The 21,031-nt window shown below is 40.4% G+C and overlaps 2 protein-coding genes across 2 annotated transcripts; both read right to left on the bottom strand.

Moving 5' to 3' along the window:
• Positions 1 to 4,040: 4,040 nt before the first annotated feature.
• Positions 4,041 to 5,860, bottom strand: fam181b (family with sequence similarity 181 member B). Its single transcript, XM_085478882.1, has one exon. It carries the CDS (start codon positions 5,705 to 5,707, stop codon positions 4,745 to 4,747), a length of 963 nt encoding a protein of 320 aa, XP_085335008.1. The 5' UTR covers positions 5,708 to 5,860; the 3' UTR covers positions 4,041 to 4,744.
• A 3,736-nt stretch (positions 5,861 to 9,596) lies between these two features.
• On the bottom strand, positions 9,597 to 19,861 carry prcp (prolylcarboxypeptidase (angiotensinase C)). The gene is made up of 9 exons (XM_085430646.1): positions 19,477 to 19,861; positions 16,379 to 16,519; positions 16,196 to 16,297; positions 15,753 to 15,934; positions 15,177 to 15,334; positions 12,729 to 12,901; positions 10,776 to 10,943; positions 10,478 to 10,665; positions 9,597 to 10,110 (listed from the first exon to the last, which is right to left on the bottom strand). Exons 1-9 carry the CDS (start codon positions 19,648 to 19,650, stop codon positions 9,888 to 9,890), a joined length of 1,509 nt encoding a protein of 502 aa, XP_085286772.1. The 5' UTR covers positions 19,651 to 19,861; the 3' UTR covers positions 9,597 to 9,887.
• Positions 19,862 to 21,031: the final 1,170 nt, after the last annotated feature.

Here is a 21,031-nt window from a genome sequence, read left to right as displayed (position 1 = left end):
AATTATCAAAGACAGGAAATTAAGAAAGTTTGGGAAGCTAGTACACAGCAGGGAGCATTTGCCCAGTTTGGGTTATAAAATAACAATGTGGTGCTGTTGTTCACATTGTCAAAGATTTGGCGCAGAAGTAAAACTGATGAGTCTTGACCCATCAAGCAGAGTATGTGGTAGGACAACATCAAGAAGGTTTTTTTGATATCCAGTTAGTAAAAAATCTAAAGTACATCCACATCTGTTTTTTCTTTTTTCTTTCAACCTGTCATCCTTTGCTTTTAATAGTGACTGAAATACAGGAGCAGAAACTGACGCAACAAGGGTGACATCAGTAAGTGTTTACTGACCACAAACACATACCTTGAATAATTCAGGGGGCCAAGAGCTGGACAGGCCCTTGTAAAATACCCAGGATATTCATTGTATTAAAGCTTCTGTTTAGCTGTTGTCAAGAGCCACAAAATCTCTAGCTGTGACTCTGATGGAGCGTGACCAACTATGAGTGGGGAAACCTGAGGAAATTGCTTGGCTAAAACATGCTATGGATACTTAGCTCCCCCAAGCGTGACCCGACTTAGATGGATGGATGGGTTGTTCAATGTGAAAGGGACTCAACAAGTAACACACACGCACATAGACGTGTATGTGTGTGTGTGTATATATGGAGTTAATCAGTAGTGCAATATTTTGTGTTTATTCTGTGTTAATTATTAAGACATGAGAAAAAACACCAAGCCATAATTGCATTTACTAAAGTGACGCTATCATTTAGCTTTTCTGCAGCCTCTTGACAGCCCAGGTTTTAAGTGAAAGGTCAAAACAGCAGCAGCAGATATCAAAATCTGTCATCTGAGCAGGGAGTTGATTTTTGATTGATATTTATCAGTGTGAGAGTTTTGTCTTTCAATATGAGTAGCATCTGCTGGCGATGAAGAATTTTGAGGCAGTATTGTCTTTAATCTAGCCAGGACTTTTGTCAGCTGCACAGCTTGCAATTGTTATCACACTGACAAAAACACAGAGATGTAAGCAAGCATACCCACAACACCCTCGAGGTAGAAAACAGTGCGTCAGAGCTACTGAAAATGAATGCAGACTTAAATGGAAAGCGGTGAGACATGACATGCATATGGAAATAAATATACTGTGCTGAAAGCAAACCACTGTTTTGTTTAATCTTACAACATGGACAAAAAGGGGGTCAGGCAGGAATTTCCCATGAGTTAAAATGAATGTTAACTGATCACTTGTCTTTTCGGTAGATATATATTCATTTGTTTTTATTTGCATAAACACTAGTTACCCTCTATTTCTTGATTGACACTCCTCGTATGTGTACGTAAACCTGTTTCTGATTGTAATTCTAACTGCTCCCGCCGGTTGAGCACTTGCAAAATAAGATGTGAGAACTGCAGGGCGTACTGTGAAGAGATCTCTCAGCACTGACCTTGTTTACAATCCTTAAAGAACTTGCAGCATGATGCCCTTGAAAAGATGGGAAGCAGCCTACAACATGCTTTGTGATAAAATAGCATTTCCAAATTTAAGGATTCAAAGTTCAGTTTGTTGCAGGCAAAAGATCTATTTGAAGACTTAGAAAGGAAATCTTTGGAAGAATGAATACATCAGTGGCTCTCTGTACTGGTAATAGAAAGGCACTTGTTGACATTGAAATATAGAGGGGCTTTTAAAGATATAGTACTTTGCATTTGAGAGAAATGTCAAATAAATATGTAATATTTACAAGCAAATAGGGTATAACCTGATACGAGGAGCGATTCTCAGTTAATTTCATCTAGCATTTTTTTTTACATAATTTGTAAAACTTAAAATTATTTTAAGATAACGGTGATGCTTCAGCAACCTACATGGAAAGTCTTACTATTACAGTATTTATTTGCCCTCAGTTGTAAACATGCAATGGTTATTCTGTGAGTGACAAAAGTTGTCATGGAGAGGGGTAAAAAAGGCTCGTGAATATCATCTTCCACAGTGCTTTCAGCCTTGTGGTGTTAACAAGACACGAGGACAAGCTGTGAAAGGTCAGTGAGAGGGCAAACATGGAAGTAGATTCTCAATTTCCAGTGTTGCACAGACGTTATTGTGCACACTGGAAATTGAACTTCTGCAGTAGGGTTTTCTTCAATACAGATTCTGTTGAGTTCATATGTGTGCATGCACTTGACATTATGAGCTCCTGTATTTTTGTTTTTCCTTTTTGCATCAAAGGACCTCACACGCCATGCTAGATAATCTGCTGATTGTTATTTCGTTTACCAAGATATCTGCCTCTTGGTATTCAGGTCAGAACTAACACAGATCTTGTTAATCCCTTTGACAAACATTGCTAGTCCTGTGTGCCACAAATGAAAGCGAGGCTTTCAGCAGTGGCTCCATCATCAGCGGGGTCTAATCTGAATGTATCAGTTGATGTTAACTCAGAGACAGAAAATCCATATGCCTTCTGTGAGCATAGTTTGCTGTATTGCAAGTTGCCAGATATTGTTTTTCCCCACATATGGCAGGGGGTAATGTTGACCAGTTTCCAATAAACCTAACTGGCAGGAGGTAAAACAAAAGACTGGCAGACAATGTTAGCTTCATAGCAGAGGGTGCATTACAATGGATATATGCACCATAATTGTTTATGCTTACAGCATCTTATTGGTGGTGAGTGAGGATTCTTTTAAACCAAAAATGAAAAAAGACCAAGAAATTAAAAAATTACTTTACAACTATTCATTCCAGTGCAGCTTACTAAATCATGACAGATTCATTTTATGAGCAGGTGTGTGCAGAACAACTCAGCATAAGAGGCTAGAATTACATTCATAATGCCATATATCATTGGTGTCTGGATGGGAGTGGTGGACACTGGGTTTTCAACAGAACAATACTGCCATCTAGCGCAATTGCTAAATACCTGCTTACAGACCGAAGACATATTTTTGATTTTGAAAATTGAGAAAATGAGTCCACTGTGGTCAGTAAACTGGGGTTAATTGTGTCCAAACCTTGTACTCGATCTAAGCTGCCAAGAGGTGAATATCTTTTACATGTGTGTACATGTAAAGAGTGTGACAGAGACCAGAGCTGAGACAGATTGTGCATGGTTACTGAAGTAAAAATAAATCAGTAATTGTGCTTAAAAAATATGGGGGCAAAATGAGTAAAGAAAAAAGTTTAAGAACTTTCCTTGACTTCAAATTAATCTCTCGCCTTGCACTGAAATGCCTCAATGTCACGGCAAAACTTTTATTGGGTCCTCGAAAACAATCTTGAGTAATTGCAGTTCTGTCTCTAGTATTTGTGACCCCAGAACAACAAGGATGTTCAAGTTCTATTAAAGAACGCTCAGGTTTGCAGACCCTAGAGTTCCGCTATGGTTTACAGGACCCTCGAAGTCACCATTTTTCATGACACAATTTCATATTAAATCTTGTTTGTTTTTTTTCAACCCCTGTCATTTCATGCAGACTCTAGGGTGATACTTCAAGACAAATGTCTGGGCCGGGTTGAGGTTCGATGTTAGAATGCAAATGAATGAACCTTTAGCAGCCAGCAGAGGGGGTTAACGCTGTATACCATTAAGAGGATTCTGGCATTCAAATCTCCAGAGACCTCCTTTGCAAAGGTTATGCTTTAAAGGGTTTCAAGATTAAATCGCCAGTCAACTTGAACTAAACATATGGGCAAAATGACAATATTTAGATATTTTTCCACCTAATGTTCCAGTGCAGTGGTAGTGCAAAGTAATCAATGTTACATGTTTAGTAATTGTGTTAACTTCAAAATCACAAAGGTAAAGTGAAGCTTTTCATAGGTTTTATTATTTTCTGTCAACAAAATGTAGCACATAGTTTTTCCAAGCATCTGCCCCAGAAGAATTGTAAAAATGCACCATGCAGCAAAGTGTGTGTATTTTTATACAGATTAACTCTGTTATATTTTACAAACATACATCTTCAGTCATGGACGTTTTCTGCTTTGTATCCTCATTTCATCATGATAATTAAACCTCGCCTTCCACAATGAGCACAACCAGACACAGTAATAAAGGCCAGCTTTATTTCCTCTTATTACAATAGCTAGATACATTAAAGGCTTTTCCACAGACAAAAGGGCACAAGTGAAATTCTTCCAGCTGAAAATAACTTCAGAGCTATAAAACTTCATCAAGCAAACACGGCATCAGACATTACTGTTTGAAAATTAAAATTAAAATTAGTAGTCCCTTTTATGTTGCTGCACAGAAATGTTACTAGCAGGAAAAGTGCTCCATTTGTTTTGTCAAACAGTCCTATGATATATAAAAAACAAACAAAAAGAGATGCTTTGTGGACTAAACCAACAAGTATTTGTGCTGCTTGTGTGATTATTTTTGTAAAATATATAAATGTTATAATCTGTAGTCTGATTTGCACATTCTCAAGTGGACAACTTAACTAAAGCAACAGCATAGCCAGAATCAAATGCATTTTCATCGATTGCAATATAAATTGCCTGAGAGAGACGCAATCATATACATGTGTGAAGCTTTTTATCACAAGTGGAAAAACTATGAGTGAAAGAAGCACTTGGTATCCAGTTACTTTTTTTTCCGGAAGTAATTGCATGACACACTTTGTTGAGTAGGGATGATACTACGTGTTTTCCAGTTGCAACACTGCTTTCACAACAAACCTGATATGATAAACTACTGTTAAACATAATTATCTGCATATTATAAGCCAAAAGAATTGTCAGCCTCTCATAGAGATGAATAATTAGCCCTGTTATAACCACCAGTTAAATCGTAGGTGACCTGAGGTATGGGGCAGTCTGCGAAGAAGTTTGGAAAGGCTAAAGTGCACAGCGCATTGTCTTCTATGGGCCCCGTAGCACCCTCAGACTGACAGTAGACAGGAGGCTGGGCTGGGCCTGTACGCATACTCTCCCCTACTTTTTTAGAGGGTCCTGAGCAGCTAGTCCAGGGTTCCGAGTAGAGGAGGCCACCAACTAAATGATGAGTATCGTAGGAAGCTGGATCTGGCCCTCCCAACTCTGGCTGCACCCGGAGAGGCATGCCTTGATAAATATCCTGATCGCTGACCATGTTGCAGTAATCGGGCCCCAAGAGCTCAAAGAACTCTGTAGCCTCTGGATTGCCTCGCTCCAAGTCCTTCAGCGTCATTCCAGATGTTGAACTGACTTTGGAGCAATTAGCAGGCTCGGTAAAGAAAGAAGGGGGCAGGTTGCGATGCCTCAGCGGTGGTTTCTTGGGTTTTTCACCCCTTATATCCTTCACAGGGCTGAAGAGAGCTGCCAAGCTTTTGCTCTGCAAGTTGGCCTGAACACCATCACGCTTAGGTAGAGTTTTGCTCTGCAAAGTGCTTGGCTGAGTCAGTGGAGAACCCTGTCTTTTTACTGGGGCCTCTGCAGCATTTCCTGGTGTTATAATGCCAGTGCACCTTTTGATCTGCTTTTGCAGATACTTCCGGTGGTTGACTTTCCTTTTAGATTTCACTGGCTTGTCCAGAGCTAGCTTGATATTGCTGGAGGCTGAGTCTATGAAACTCAACAAATCCCTCGTCGTCTCTTTGTAGTCCTCATCATTTTCTGTCTCACCCAGGAGACTTCCATCAAGACTTTTTTCCACATCATACTCCATCACAGAGCCAGGGAAGCAGAAATTCATGAACTGAGGGTTCATGATTGCAGTCTGAACAGCCATTACTCTGTTGAGCCCAGCAGCTACACCTGTGGCATCCACTGTGATCCTTGAACCCAAAATTTCTTCACAGCATGCCCTTTTTCCTCTGATAAAAACTTGGTCCTGATGCTGCTCATGAAGTTCCTGTAAACATTCCAGAGTAGAAGTGACGCGCTCTGAGGAAAGTAAGGAGATCTTTCGGGGGGCTGGACAAATGATGTCAGAACATCAAAGAGGAGGGGCAATGGGACCGCTGGACTTAACTCTTTGCTTGTGCCCGACCACCTGCATCTAAGAGGGATTTGTCTGAAATTCCCTGCTGAGCCGAGGACAATAACCTCTGTCAGAACTCTCCCCCTCTAGTTTAACTGTTTGTGTGTGCTCTGAACCAAAAAAGCTTTCATGAAACTCGAGGATATTACTGTTACAGTGAGAAGGGGAAAAAAACATGGTGGATAGAGTACGGAGGCAGAAATGTAATACAAAATGATCTCTGTTAGACTTAAACAACCATATCCTCCTTTGTTACGTTCATGACTATCAAACAAACTACGCTTAAACCCCCCCCAAACAAAGAAAAAATGTAAATAACTTTCAAATCCTCAACTAGCCGACACCATTGTTCACACGTTCCTCTCGTCTTTCTCCAAACACTAAAATAAAAAAGGAAAAATATACTAATATTTTTGTTTCCTGTGTGGATACCCAAATAAAAATGTATTTATAATCTTAATTTTCATTTAGGCACAGGGACAAACAGCTAGCACATCACAACATTACAGTACAGGGAAAGTTTTGGGGGGTTTTTTTGTCTGTGGGAAAATCTAAGCGTCTAAACAGATGCCACTATATGGGAGAATCTTCCCAACTGCTTGCTTGTGTCTTAATCTGCTCATGGCAAAAGTTGATTTCTAGTGCATTCCCAGGCCAGTGGGAATTTCTGCCCTGGCCTGACAACTATTATGGGCTGCCTTTGACATAAAGCCCTACAGGGTCTAAATAGCCTCTATTCTTCGCGCAGCGCTGAAAGGGAGCTTTGTGCCAGAGATTCATTAAATTGCACCTCACAGCCCCTTCGTAAAATGGGTCTCAATAATGAACAGTCGATTTAACTAGAAAAGCTGCCGGAGCTGTTAAATTAAAGGGGAATAAAGTGCAGTTCAGGCTTAGTGTGCCAGAAGAAATGTTGACCTTAAGAAATCCTGGGTATGAAACTTCTGTTGTAAACAATAACGTATTTACAGGAAGTTTCTTGGCCAGCAGTGAATACAATGGAGGATGTGTCCAAGAGCCAGATTGTTAAGTTGCCAGCACTTATCAGAATTTAAGTGGAATTTTTTTTTTTTTTGGAGTGATCAAATTGGCAGCCACTTTTTCACCCTGCTTATATTTTTCAGTATTTCGGTTTACAAGGCAATGCAGCAGTTTCTATCTGGCACATCCTTGAATCACTTTAAAGCTTCATTAATTATTTGAAGTGATGCTGAGGCGCATAACTGAAAAGGTAACAAGTGAAGATCCTTCCTCTTTCAGAAGATCCATTTGAGGTGAAGCGGTGACTCATTAGGGTTTTTGAGACATGAAAAAGTCTAAAGTGGTGGCAAATTCTTTCTTATGGTAATTCCAGGGAGAAAAGGGCCAGTGATACTGATAGCACTAATTATCTGTAGCCACACAACACAAATCAAGAAGAAAAAAATATTAGAACAGCAGGTGGATACAAAACAAAGACTATCTTACTTGTTATACAACTGCCAACTATGTGAAAAAAAACAAGAACTTGTGAAGTGCATGAGCAATTTCATCCGTTTCCATAAATCTTTCAAAATAAATGTCCAAAAAAGTTTACATTTATCTTAAAAACAGGGGGGAAACAGCTGCAGCCTTATCAGGGCATCACATGCATTCAGTGCAGGGGCTTTTAATGCCTGCCCAAACCGATTTTGTCTCCTCTCTTTGCTAACGGCACAGTTTTGGCAAAGTGACATCATCACAGTCATGGCAGCTATATCCCCCTTTTTTTCCAAGTCGGGGGGTCTTGGCTTTTGTGCTGGTGGGTCATTCACATGACAGAGCCTGACGCACAGATCCCGGAAACAAGTTTCTATTGTTGAATAAAGGCTGAGAGGGTGAGAGGGGATGGGGCTGGAGCAGAGCAGCTCAAAAAGTTGTGTGTGTGTGTGTGTGTGTGTGTGTGTGTGTGTGTGTGTGTGTGTGTGTGTGTGTGTGTGTGTGTGTGTGTGTGTGTGTGTCCTTTAATATACCAAGATTTAGAGACAAATTATTAAACCACTGAACTTTAATACGGGAGGAAGATAAATTTCCTAAAACACACAAGTTGTTCCGTATTGCTGAGATATTGTTAAACATTACCACCACACCCTCTGGGCTTCTGGGAATTTACTTATTCAGCAGCACCCAACCCCAAGGGAGTGAGGTGCTCACTACAACGTGATGTGACATGCACAGGCTTAATCTCTTCCTACTGGTGTGTGGTCCCTGTCTGAGCAGGGACATAGTCAGAATTTGGGGTTGACTGAATACTTAAAACAGCTCTGATTGATGGCCAGTGTCAGAGACGTAGAAAATGCTGGCAAAATTAATGACCCCTCAAAGTCCTGAGAAAGGTTTAAGGAGAGCATTTAGTGGCCGAGACCCCATCCTCCCCCATGTTTAGCCATGTTTCTTTCTACCGAGGCGTCTGAAATTCAGTCAAGCCTGTGACAAAACACTGAAAAGTCAGGCTTTGTGTCTCCTGGTTGAAAATCAACCCACATACCAGTCCAGGACATGTTTCCCATCTGCATCACAAGGTCATGTCATGTCAGGGGCTTCTGCTTTAAAAGAAGAGGTTTAAAAAAAAAAAAAAGTATTGGAGAGAGTAGTTCAAAGAAAATTACAAAGCAGGATGACATGTTTTCATTAGCGGCGGTGGAGTTTAGTCTTAGTTCTTTCATGACATTTGAGTCTTTTATCTTGACATTTAAAAAAAAAAGAAGAAAGTAAAAAGCCAGTTCACAGAACTACAGAAAGCTTCTTGGGATCCCAACTGATTCCTGCAACTACTCACCGCCTCACTCTTAACCTTCCATCAACCTTTCTCAACTACTCTGGCACCACAGGAATTGTATTAATAATATTACTTGCAGGGGGGACAAACCAGAGTCTACAGGCTGCCTTGGTGCCACAATTTAGTGCTTTAATGGCAGCCAGTGAATTAATGCGTGTCGAGGGGAATCCCACAGGTTGGTCTGCAGGGGTAAGGTCAGCAGGCAAAACTGCAATAATCTCCCACCACTCACTTTATTGGCCTCCTCCGATTGGGTTTTTATTAAATCTCAAGCACGTGCAATTGTTCTTGAGAGCTGGAAATGAAAGTTAAAGTCCCCAGTCTATCTAAAATATGACAAAGGGTGTGCTCGGCAACAGCACATCTGTAAGTGCTCAAAACATAATATGAAGGCTTAGACGACAGTAAACCTGGAGCTTTTTAATCGGTTTCATTAGAAGCAGTGTTATTTGGGAATTCAAGCGTATTGAGAAAATGATAAAATGCATGGAAGGCAGTGTCCTCCTGTGAACAGCAAACAGATTAAGCTTCATATTACACCAAGTGCAGTGAAAGCCTTCAAAAATGCATTGCCTTTGTATTTGGTGCCAAAATTTTCCTCTGAGACTTTTTAATCTGCATATTACAATAACTTTAAGAGATGCCTGAATAATAACCACAGCAAACTGACAAGCGTGACAAAAAACAAACAAACAGAAACTCTAAATTTGCAATAAACTTGCAATAAATTCCAAAAGAGGAAATTATTTTTAGAAAACTTTACATGAAAGACAAAATGAGAATGATGCAGCTTTTTGATGATTAGGATGATAATGCGATTGCAGAAATAAAGAACCAAAATGTATTTACCCTGCAGCTTTATTTTCAACAGTTTGTACATGACAAACAGGTCAATTGTTTTTGCAGCAACATCAGTACATTTTGTCATCAAGCCCTTCAGATTTTAATGTTTGACCCAAAGAAGCGGAGTGTTTCTAAATTGGTCAGAGAAAAAACAAACTTTGGCATCGTGATAGATAAAGCACCGAGAAAATACCCCACAAAACAATCAAAAACGTGTCGCACAATTTAAAGCTAAATCTTGGACATCATGAATATCCTCGTTGGGTAGAACTGTGCTGCTTTTGGAGACTAGCCGGTTGGTGCAGCTCTATGTGTCTTTTTAGCCTTCTTGATCCACTCCTGAAAATACTTCACCTCTAACGCCCGGGCAGCACGGACTGAAGGTGGATCAAGGTCATTGCTGTAGCGGAGGTCTAAGTGGTGGGCTCCATCGGGAATCATAATGGAAACCAGAGAATGTGAGATGTTGGAAGTCACTCCACCAGATGACCATGGATCGAGTCCTCCATTACTGAAATGTGAAAGCAGAAACAATGTTGATAGCTAGAAATAGTTAAGCCAGGAATTTTCTGCCATGGACACATTAAAGTGTCTTTGTACTCTAATATCTGATAATTCTGTGAATGCACAAGAATACTTTGAAGTGACTGAACCAGTGGCAGTCTTATCTGTCAGTGCTGGGATTAAAGACTGACATATATATATTTTTTCAGAGCCATTTAGGTTTAACATGTATCTTCCCTGCGTGGCTACCCACATGTGGACTTACCTGCAATACAAGGCAGTCAGAATCTGCACTTAACTTACTTTTGCATCCCTAGACAAATCCCGAAATCTCAAGAAATCCCTAAATCTGGTATTTTAAAAGCAATGTTTACCTGAAGATGATGTTGCTGTGAGAGGAGATCTCTTTCCCCCCGTAGACAGTGCCTGCCCAGTCAGCCCGTGGCCTGATACCAAACATGGCTTTGCACTCATCAGAGAAGGCCTGGAAGTTCCACTCCTCTGGTTCAAACATGTCCTGCACGCCATCTGTGCACATGGGCATCACCATCTCCGTGCAGGCCTGGGGACAAGGGATTGAATACATATTCATTGTGACAGGAAAAGCTGCCCACTCACACCTGTGTGCACAGATTTATTCAGCATGACTGAATCCCGCGCTGTTTTATGCACCTGGTAAAACCAGCCGAGGTAGCCAAGGCTGCTGGTTGCTGTCTGTGATGTGTTTAGACAGGGAGAGCTTCCGGTGTAGTTATAGTAAACCTTTGCCGCTTGGGCAACACCTTGCAGCAGCTGGTAGTCAGACACAGTAGAATCGAAGCTGAGGTACTTGCACACCACCTTAAAACATGTTAAAAAAGCCAAACAAGAACACAATTAATTACATTACACCATAAAAGCTTCTTAAAAAACACCCCAAAAAAACCCATCAGCACATCCAAGTTGTTTACAGGACTAAAGATTGCTTTCTTGTAGCCCATAAAGTGTTTTTCCACATAAAAAGTGGTGGCGCCTGATTTGCATATGAAATTCCCCAGAATGAACTTGAATTTATTGTTCTAATCTTGGCACTAGTGGGAAAAAAATCCATTTACTTAAAGCCAATGATCTCAAGAACTTAAAATGTAAAGGTTTTGCTGTCCTAAACTATTTTTGGTGTGACCATAGGTTGGCTTTCAGAATTAATAGCGTGAATGATCAATATTTTAGCTTTAGCTCTTGTCTGATCGCACTTTGTGTTGTTATGGTTGCAGCAGTAGAGTTGGCTGTTGTTCTGGACTCTTTGTGCAGCAGAGAAAGTGGGCTTTCTTGGTTGGAGGTTGGAGGGGAGCTGCACTAGTGTGGAGTCTGTTACTAAGGCCTTTGTCTGCAGGCTGGGGAGGAGTTGGTGGTCGATGGATGAGGAGGGCCACAGACATGTCCAACCAAAGATTTATATTGTGGAAAAAAAAAACACCGCAATAGCTCTAAAGCATCTTCTCCTTACTTTTCAGATAGGATTAGGCTTATACATTCATCTCTGCCAACAGATTTCCCTCCTCTAAGCCCTCAATACCCCGTTCTCACACTCACTCAGATAATCACATTAGCTTTGTCATTAAAAAAGCTCCTCTTTGCACCCACTGCCTAAACCGCTTAAACCACCCATAGGGGTCGCATACATTAAAGGCAAAGAGCCAAAACAACTCCAAATGGCCATTTAGTGTTTATTTCACCTACAATGATGCTTCACAGTCTATTCATTGGCCAAATGGTAAATAACGAAAAATGCCCCACAAGAGAAGTATGCGCGGACCACTCCCAAGGGTATGAACCGCCGCAAACACAGAGTCGGGGGTCAGCAGTGGAGCTTGGTTTATACACGTGACGTGCCAAGGTGACTGGTAGAATACACTTCACTCAAGTCAATCAGCCTCGGGAAAACAGCCGCTGTAATGTCACAAGCTCTTTTACATTAAAACAAATGGCATTTTTTGTCATGTCAACAACACCGCGCGATTAAATAAATAAATAAATACGATGCATTTTTCTTACTGTTAAAGCAATTATTCTTCCCCATCAAGAGTCTTGTTAAGTATTTTTTACAACCCCATTTAAAGGGGACCAGTGAACTTTTGTTCAATGGCCTCACGAGCTGCACTGGGCAAATGACCTCTTTCTGTAGTGCCATGTGAGCGTCCTAACAGGAACACCTCAGAGATCTGACGGAGTGTGCAAATGAAAGCACTATTGGTGCGACAGAAGAAAAGAATAGCGGCTTACTTGTAGCTGCTCATCTAAAGAATACTTTAAATCTAAAAGAAACAAGATCCTTATGAATATTAATGAAGTTACTTGACAGCTGTTGTAAACAAAAGCCTGGAAGACCACAACAAACACTTGTATCACAATCGGCTGAATCGCACATTCATTTCAATTAAGGGCAGGCTGTTGGGCTAAATTAGGCGCTTAACCAAAGACAAACACAATTCAAAGGTGCAATAAAGTAAAAACCATTTGTCATATAAAGGGATAGATAATATAGAGCTTAACCAAAGCCTTTATTTAATTTTGTGACAAATTTAAATAGTGATAACTAGAATACTAATTTGGATCTCAGAGTGTTTTACAGGAGGGTGCTTTTACCTGGATGGGCCAGCGAGGCAGCGGCTGGAGGAAATTAGCTTCATATGGGTAGTCCACCATTGCCAGATTCACCCAGGTCTCTTGAAGCCAACTCTTGAAGGTGAGGACATCATTTTTGTTTTTAAGAGGGGCACACAAACTGAATTCTTCTGACAGCCACTGAAGACCGGACGCTTGAGTAAACAGAGAAAAAAAATCTCAATAACTCTGACTGAGAACCTTCACAGACAATTACGGCATTAGCTCAATAACTCTTCTAATGTGAATGATACTGTTCATTTCACTACTGCATTAACGACACTGGTGTATACTAAAATGAGACAAAATATCTAAGAAAATATCCATCAGTTTAAAGTCAAATCTTGGTTTACTTGACAGATTGGAGACTCATGTAGTCAAATATTATTTAAAATAGGCACAAAAAGCCTCATTATCATACCGTACTGTGAAGAAGTATTTGCCCCCTGTGGTGGGGCGTGGTCTGTGGTGCTGCCACGTCCCCTTCCTGATTTCTTAGGTCTTCGTGTATTTGTTACAATAAATGTTTCAGATCGTCAAACAAATACTAGACAAAGATAACCTTAGTAAATAATACATTTAATTTTTAAGTGATGATTTAAATTCTTAAGGGAATAAAAAGCTATGAACAGCTATGAAGCTATAAACCTACCAGGCCTTATGTAAAATCACAAAATAACTGTCATTAATTACATTTTCTGGCACGCTGTTCAATTTCACTAGCCTCACCAAGTCCTGCCAGATGAACTATGAATTTCGCTTTCTACCAGAAAATCCTAAAGGAGAATGTGCAGCCATTGGTTCACGTCCTGAAGCTCAAGCACACTCAGGTTATGGAGCAGGACAATAGTCCAAATTACACCAGTGAGTCCACCTCTGAAGGGCCAGTCAAAATCCAATTGAGATGCTTTGGCGTGACTTTAAAAATCCTCCAGTGTTGCTGAATTAAAACAATTCTTCACAGAAGAGTGGACCAAAATTCCTCCTGTAAGTTATCACAAAAGTGTGATTGTAGTCCTTGCTGCCAATGGTGACACAACCAGTTATTAGATTTAGGGGGCAAATATTAAACCTAACTTAGAGAGAGCGAAATCAGGAAGGGGGTACATACTTTTTCGCAGCACTGCATTCATAGCTGTGAGGTAAACGTAACCACTTAAAAAATCATTTTCGGTGGAACTCAAAGTGTTTTCAGTCAGTGAGACATTTGCTTGGGGACTGATATAAGAAAAAAAAGAAGAAAAAAAAAACGGCAGCCAAAATTCACACAATAGACCAACCATCATCCATCTGTCTGCTGTTTCTGAATCACTGAACAAAAAAACATTTATTCAGAATATTTCCTCCAAAATCCATTTCAGATGAAAATGACAAATAACAGGCTATCTGAACACTTTCATGCTTCCACTACATAATTGATTTAGCCTTGAGCTAGAAATACTAACAACAAAATCTAACAACAGTGAACCATACCAAGCATGCAGGAAGTTAGAAGCCCCTTCCACAAAAGAATAGTAAATGAGAACCAGTGCCTGTTTATTAACCTTCATGTTTTCTCCTTTGGAAAGTCTCGTCAATAAACTATCTGACCACTAAAATCCATTCATCAAAAAATGTAACATACCAATTTAATATATTCCATTCGCTTCCGCTTGTCCTTTTCAGGGTCGCGGGGGGCGCTGGAGCCTATCCCAGCTGTCATAGGGCGAGAGGCGGGGTACACCCTGGACAGGTCGCCAGTCTGTCGCAGGGCCAACACACAGGGACAGACAACCATTCGCACTCACATTCATTCGCACATTCACACCTAGTGACAATTTGGATTACCCAATTAACCTATCCCCACAAGCTGCATGTCTTTGGACGGTGGGAGGAAGCCGGAGTACCCGGAGAGAACCCACGCAAACACGGGGAGAACATGCAAACTCCACACAGAAAGACCCCGGCCTGATGTTGGAATTGAACTCAGGACCTTCTTGCTGTGCGGCAACAGTGCTAACCACCGTGCCACCGTGCTGCCCCCAATTTAATATATTAAATCATATATGGCTGGATAAGCGCAGGAACAGGGTTTCAGTGTTGACATTGTGGGGTTGCGGTTAACACTGTCGCGTCACAGCAAGAAGGTTTTGGTTCAAATCCAGGCTAGGTCTTCTTGTGTGGTGCCTGGGTTGTTTCTAGATATTCCAGCTTTCTCCCCCAGTCCAGAAACATGCATGGGGTTAACTGGTGATTCTAAATTAATTGTAGGTGTGAGTAGGTGTGCAAATAGCCATCTCTCTCTGTGACAGCCCTGCGACAGAGTAGTGACATGTCCAGGGTGTAGCCAAACCTCTGACCCTATGACAGCTGGAAAAGGCTCTAGCACACCCACGACCCTTAACTGGGTTGAAGAAAATGGATGTTTGGATATTTCTGACAGCAACTTACCTGAGGAAGAAACATTATTTACAGCCTTCCACGACTTTCTGATGTTTGCATCGCAGTTAATGCCACTTTTGGCAAAGTCTTGTGTTACTGTTTTGTAAAAGTCTCCACATGGCACCATACCAGGGAACTGCCATATTGGTGCAGAGGATGCCAGCGCTCTGAAATAGAAGAGGAAGCAAAATCTTTTTTTTTTCTTCTTCCAAATGACTCAAACTGCATATTCACACTCATCCTTAATATTCAGTCTTCACTGTATTTGTGAATATGTTTGCTGGGGGAAAATGGCAATTACAAAAAGGTAAAGAAGTCAAAAGAATGATAAGTCAGGCTCTGCTGCCTAATGTCTTACACACAGCAGACTGCACAGATTAATCATGCTAGCTCAAATAAACATCTGGTGTTAGACATTTGGGAGATGAAGGCAAAACCCATTGAACATGCACTCTGTCTAAAGAATTCTCCCTTTACCTTCCTCTGATAGGTTGAAACAACGCCACAGTTAACATTCATATGATGTATTGGGTACTGAATCAAATTTTTATTTAATGTTTCCTAATAACAGAAATAACATCTTACCCAACAACTACATGGGGGTATTTCATCCTGAACCAGGCAGAGAGCATTCCTCCATAGGATCCTCCAACAGCGATGACGGGGCTGTGCTGAGCACCAGGTAGAGTACCCTTAAGGTTCTGAATTAGTACTGCAAAATCTGCTAGGGCTTGCTCTGAGGTCAGGTAGTTGAGATGTTTGCTGTCCTGCAAATGCAAACAAATAACAACTGAAGTAATGTTCAAAATGAAGTGCCAGCACTGGATATGAGAATTTGTTTCAGCTCATACCCCAGTTTTTAGAAAAAAATGTGTTTGTGACTGCAGAATTATCTACTTCAATTCTTGTTAATGCTGTATTGAAATTATTGGCTTAGAGCCCTGAAAGGAGAAAAATTATGCAACCTTACATATTTAATCAGATTTTAATTAGACTTAGTGCGCGCGTGACTCTGCAGATTCGCTTACACTGTAAGAGTCTTGTCCAAATGGCAGGGACTCTCCATAGTAACGATGTTCTGCAAAAACCAGCATGGCACCTAACTCCTCCGCAATTTCCCACATGAAGCCCTAAAGAGAAAACAACAGGTGCTGAATTAGACTGAGGATTATGCGCAACGCAAATACACTAGAGAACACCTGGGTATTTACAGTGTTGTTGCAGAACCAGGTTATGTCGCCTTCATTTCCAGTATAGAACAAAATAGGTCCTCCAGGCTGCTGCCAGTATTTGTCAGACAGAAGGTATCTCTGTTTGAAGGTGCCATCCTCAAGGAATCCAAAATGGTCAATCTGTGACAATTTTAAAAAGAAAGCAAATAAAATAATCACAATCACAAATAAGATAATCACAAGCATCTGTACTTGGCAACTGTGCGAGAAGCATCTTGAAAAGAGCACCATGAGGTATAGACGGAAACTAGGAAAATATGAAAATAGTGATTAGCATTCAAAGTGGTTTTAAATTGGTAATTTGATCCACAAACTGGCAAAAGAAAACCTTTGGGGGATTGGTCACACTTGTCATCAGACTAAAATGATGGGGATGCAGTCCAGTGAGCAGAGCCTGCTTTGGGGTAGGTGTAATCACTGGATACCTGGCTGTGTGCCAGCTATGATGTTTGGAAATGACAGCTCTGAGGTTGGATTCTGGGGTAATTAGCCCCAATTTGTATTTAAAAATGCTGGAGCCACTTTAAGCGATGCTGCATTAGTTCCACTTAAGATGAGCTCTGAAATATCCTTTCATAAAACCTCAGGGATTCTGGGATATCTTCTCCTTTCAACCATATTTCCTGTATTCTTTATTAAACAAAGGCAGAAAGAAACCAACAACTTCACAGAGAAGACGGCCCCATGAGGCTACTGAGTCGTCCAACCCTTTAAACAGCCCCCCATTCTTACATACAAAATGTTTCGGTTTTGTTTTTCCCCTCGTTCTCGCTCTGTTCCCTCCTCGTTGGATACAAAGGAGGCAGCAATTTTATGAGCCAATGACAGCAAAAAGATTCTGGGGCCACAATGTGTTCATTCAACCCACGACTCCTTCACACTTGGCAGTGCTTTAAGTGTGAGGGGATCATGAGACAGTTAGTTTAAAGGAAAGGTTCAGCAGCTTGGCAGGAAGGTAGTAGTCAGTAGTATTGTGCAACTGAAGTGTAATGTTAGACTTTTTTGGTAAAAGCATTTGAGTTACCTTGTGAGTTTTCATTTATTCCTGCTTTTCTTTTATAAAAGTTACATGTCAATCTCATGTAATGCAGAAAAACCCCCATAAAGAACTGCTCTCTAAATGGCAAAACTAAAGTGGCTGTATATATTAAGACCAAAAGAACCCCTGGTGAGTACTGTATCAATTGCACCCACTCAGTATGCACATCACAAAGCCTATGAGACTGGTTTCATAAGAGAACCCCACCCTGGTAAGTAGTGCCACCATGTGGTGCGACCAAGCAGCAACTTGTTTTTTTGAATTAAAATTCAAACCATGTGCCGCACATCTATGAGATCGCTATGTTAACAACTTGACAAGACAGGAGGCTGCATCTGTTGTCCGGCAAATGGAGACATGAGGGAAACAACTTAAGAACAAGCTCCGCTAAGGTTCATCAAAAGGATGCTAAATGACATTTCCATTCATTGTCTAACGGCAGACTGCAGTCCAGAGGATTTCCTGATGATGAATGCTGGTGCTCTCTTCACATCAAGTTTCAAAGAAAAGGGAATAAAAATCAGCATGGCTTGTTTCTTGTTTCTTGATGTTTCTTTTGTGCTAAAAGAGACTAGCTGCTAGTACTAAAAAGTGGTTTACAGTAAACGGATTTCATTTCTCCTATTTGTCCAGAAGAAGCATACAATCTCTTGTTGCTTGGCTAAATAACCCACATCAGACGGGACAGTGGGTGTCAGAAAGGAGGAAATGGCCCTTATCTTCTTGTCAGCTCGGCTGATTACACAGGATGCTGTGGGTGGGACCAGGTGTGGAGCATTGTCCTCTAACCCAAACACTCTTTAGCACAGACACATTATTTACAGTGTGTACCTACTACTTATTAATACATCTACAAATTTTCTTCTTAGTCTACATGTAGATCATGTTCTTGGCTAACTGGTTGGTTCATTGTTTTATTAAATATTAAAAATACCCACACTAATGTTCACTGTAACAATTCCCTAAAGAATAAAGTGACATCACTACTTTCCTATGTTTTTAGCAATTCATAAAAAGAGGATTTAATTTACTATATTATAAAGCAAACAGTCACATCTGAGAGCCTAGCCATGGCCATTTTTTCTTACGTATTTAAAAATTGCCACAACACTCAAAACTTTTATCAGTATTGTAACTTTCTTATATGGGTTTTGGAATGGGTTTAACTAACTGTCATGCTATTGTAAATATAACCTCATTAAATAGGGGTAAGCACATATGAAACAATTATAATTTGTATTACGTTTGTGTAGCATCTAATAATCAGTGTATCAAAGTATTTGTTTTATGGTCAATAGCGAACAAGTCATAATGATTCTGACTAATCAGAGCACCAAATTGTCCAATACTATTCAGAGGTTTAGCTTCCATAGCCTGACTACAAGGGCAGGAGAATGAGACAAGCAACCTGATGGTTGTTGTGTAGCACTGCATACCTGCTAAATGTAACCTTAATCTCTATAAAGTAAATAGTGGGAACATGTAAAAGCTGAGTGAAGATCTTTCAACCCCCCCTGAGGTAAAATGTTTCACATTCACTGAGCCCTAGAGACCTCTTTAGGCAGGGAGCCAGGAAGGATAGTTACAGATCTGCTGGCAGGAACAGAGCCAATTGTGATTTGGTTTTCCCTTCACTACAGGAAGCCAGATGAAAACACCTATTGTCTGCAAACACAACACATGGACCTTATAGAATTAAGTGCAGTGGGAATTTTAGAAAGAGCAAGTGGTACGATTATTTGCACACTAAACAATCAAGTAACATACTGTAGTGGCATAAAAAGGTGGTCAATGAGAGTAAGCATCATTTGATGAGGTTGTTTGTTTGTTTGTTTGTTTTTAGAAAACTTTGCTTTATCTACAAAGCAGTGGGATCATTTCTCTTTTGCACCATTAAATCCACTCCCAATAAGGCACAATTTGTGTATTTCATGGGGAAGTGAAAGATAAAGAAGTGAAAGAGGAACACAACAGTGTAAAATTGGACAAATAGGTATAAAATAAGACAAAAGGTACATTTTGATCAATTTAAACTCACCTTCTGATCAAAGTAAAATGTTTTATAGCTGACTGGAGGCTCAGTGGAGTAAGGCAGCCCACCCAGCCTGGTAAAAAGTTGCGTTTTGAGAGCGGTCACGTGTAAACAGACAAAACACAACGTTAGGATGCAGGTAGCTGCGGCTCTGTCCAAAACCTTCTCTCCAGTCCTCATTGCTGTAACTGTCACACTCAGCGCACAACAAACTGGTCTTCAGCGCATGATTAACGGGGTTCCATGAGCTGTGTGTCTGTGCCTGCAGTGGGATAATTGAGGAAGACTTGTCCCGATAAAGAAAGGAAGTGAGACTACCCTGTCAGCAGATCCAGAGAGGTGTTGCTGTGCAGCTCGTGTTCTAAATTTAGCATCAGACTTGAGGCTGTCCGGAGATCAAAGTCTAAAAAATGTTTTTAATAAGTTTGATTTAGCTGCAGTCAGCTCGATGTCTTGTGTTTATGGAGCAGACAGCAGATGGTTCCTACTGTAGACAGTTCGCAATGGCTGGTGGGAGTTTGAGTTCTAGTTGGTCACTCAGCGGCTGATGGTTTTAGTATACGTATAGTATAGTTTAGTATAGTTTTCAGTATACGGAATTTACACTAGAAACATTCTAGTAATAATACTACGTATATTTTCTCTCTTAAGAGAGCGTTTCAGATACCTGCCAAACATAATGCGGCTAATTAAGTCAAACATGATGATGATTCCGCACTAGGCACGCTTAAGTACCGTGTGAAATTGCCGGAAATACGTCACAAAATTATACGCTTGACTACCTATAGTTATTCCAATTTCTGAAGAAATATTAATTACTGTAATAGTGGCAAAGTACTCGTTACGTCCTCAAAGTTACGCTACATTGATGGCTACTTCCGGCCGTGCTTCGTCATAATGTCCCGACCTTAAGTTGAACTTCCGGTCGAAAGTTAAAACTAAGAATTTCAGCACTAGTAATGAAAGATACATTTAAATTCTTTAACGTCTTGATGCACGCTCAATCATCCAGGTAAGAAAATCCCTAAAAGTTGATTCTGTGCATCTGGACGTAGAAACATTTCATTATTCAATTAAGTGACTTCTTTAGTCTCAGCTAAATGCAGGCTTCTCCAACCTTATAAACAGTACATTTGCATAATCACTAAAGATAAGATAAGATAAGACTTTATTGATCCCACAATGGGAAACTTTTGCGTCACCTCAGCTCAGGTACAGATATATGAAGAAAATACAAAAATACAAATAAGTACAATCAATGAAAAAAAAAAAAGTAAGATAATACACTATATATAATGGTAGCATACACAGTATGTGATTATGGATATAGTTGGAAATATGGAAGACATAAACTATATAGCTTGGAAGGTCATGGAAGGTCCATTATGCATGAAGTGGTGACCGTGGATGTTCACAGTGTCCAGTGACTTATGACATCGTGATTGAGGAGTTATAGAGTCTAACTGCTGTTGGGATGAATGATCTGCGAAAGCGCTCCTTCCTGCAGCGAGGGTGTTTAAAACTAGCACCACTGAAAACCAATGGGCTCAGGTCAGTTTAA

Source organism: Copadichromis virginalis, linkage group LG14, assembly GCF_057382275.1.
Source record: "Copadichromis virginalis isolate Kocher_CV1m ecotype Utaka linkage group LG14, C_Virginalis_male_GT1.1, whole genome shotgun sequence".
Taxonomy (NCBI): Eukaryota; Metazoa; Chordata; class Actinopteri; order Cichliformes; family Cichlidae; genus Copadichromis; species Copadichromis virginalis.
Note: the sequence above shows the minus strand (reverse complement) of the source record. Positions and strands in the feature narration are given on the sequence as shown.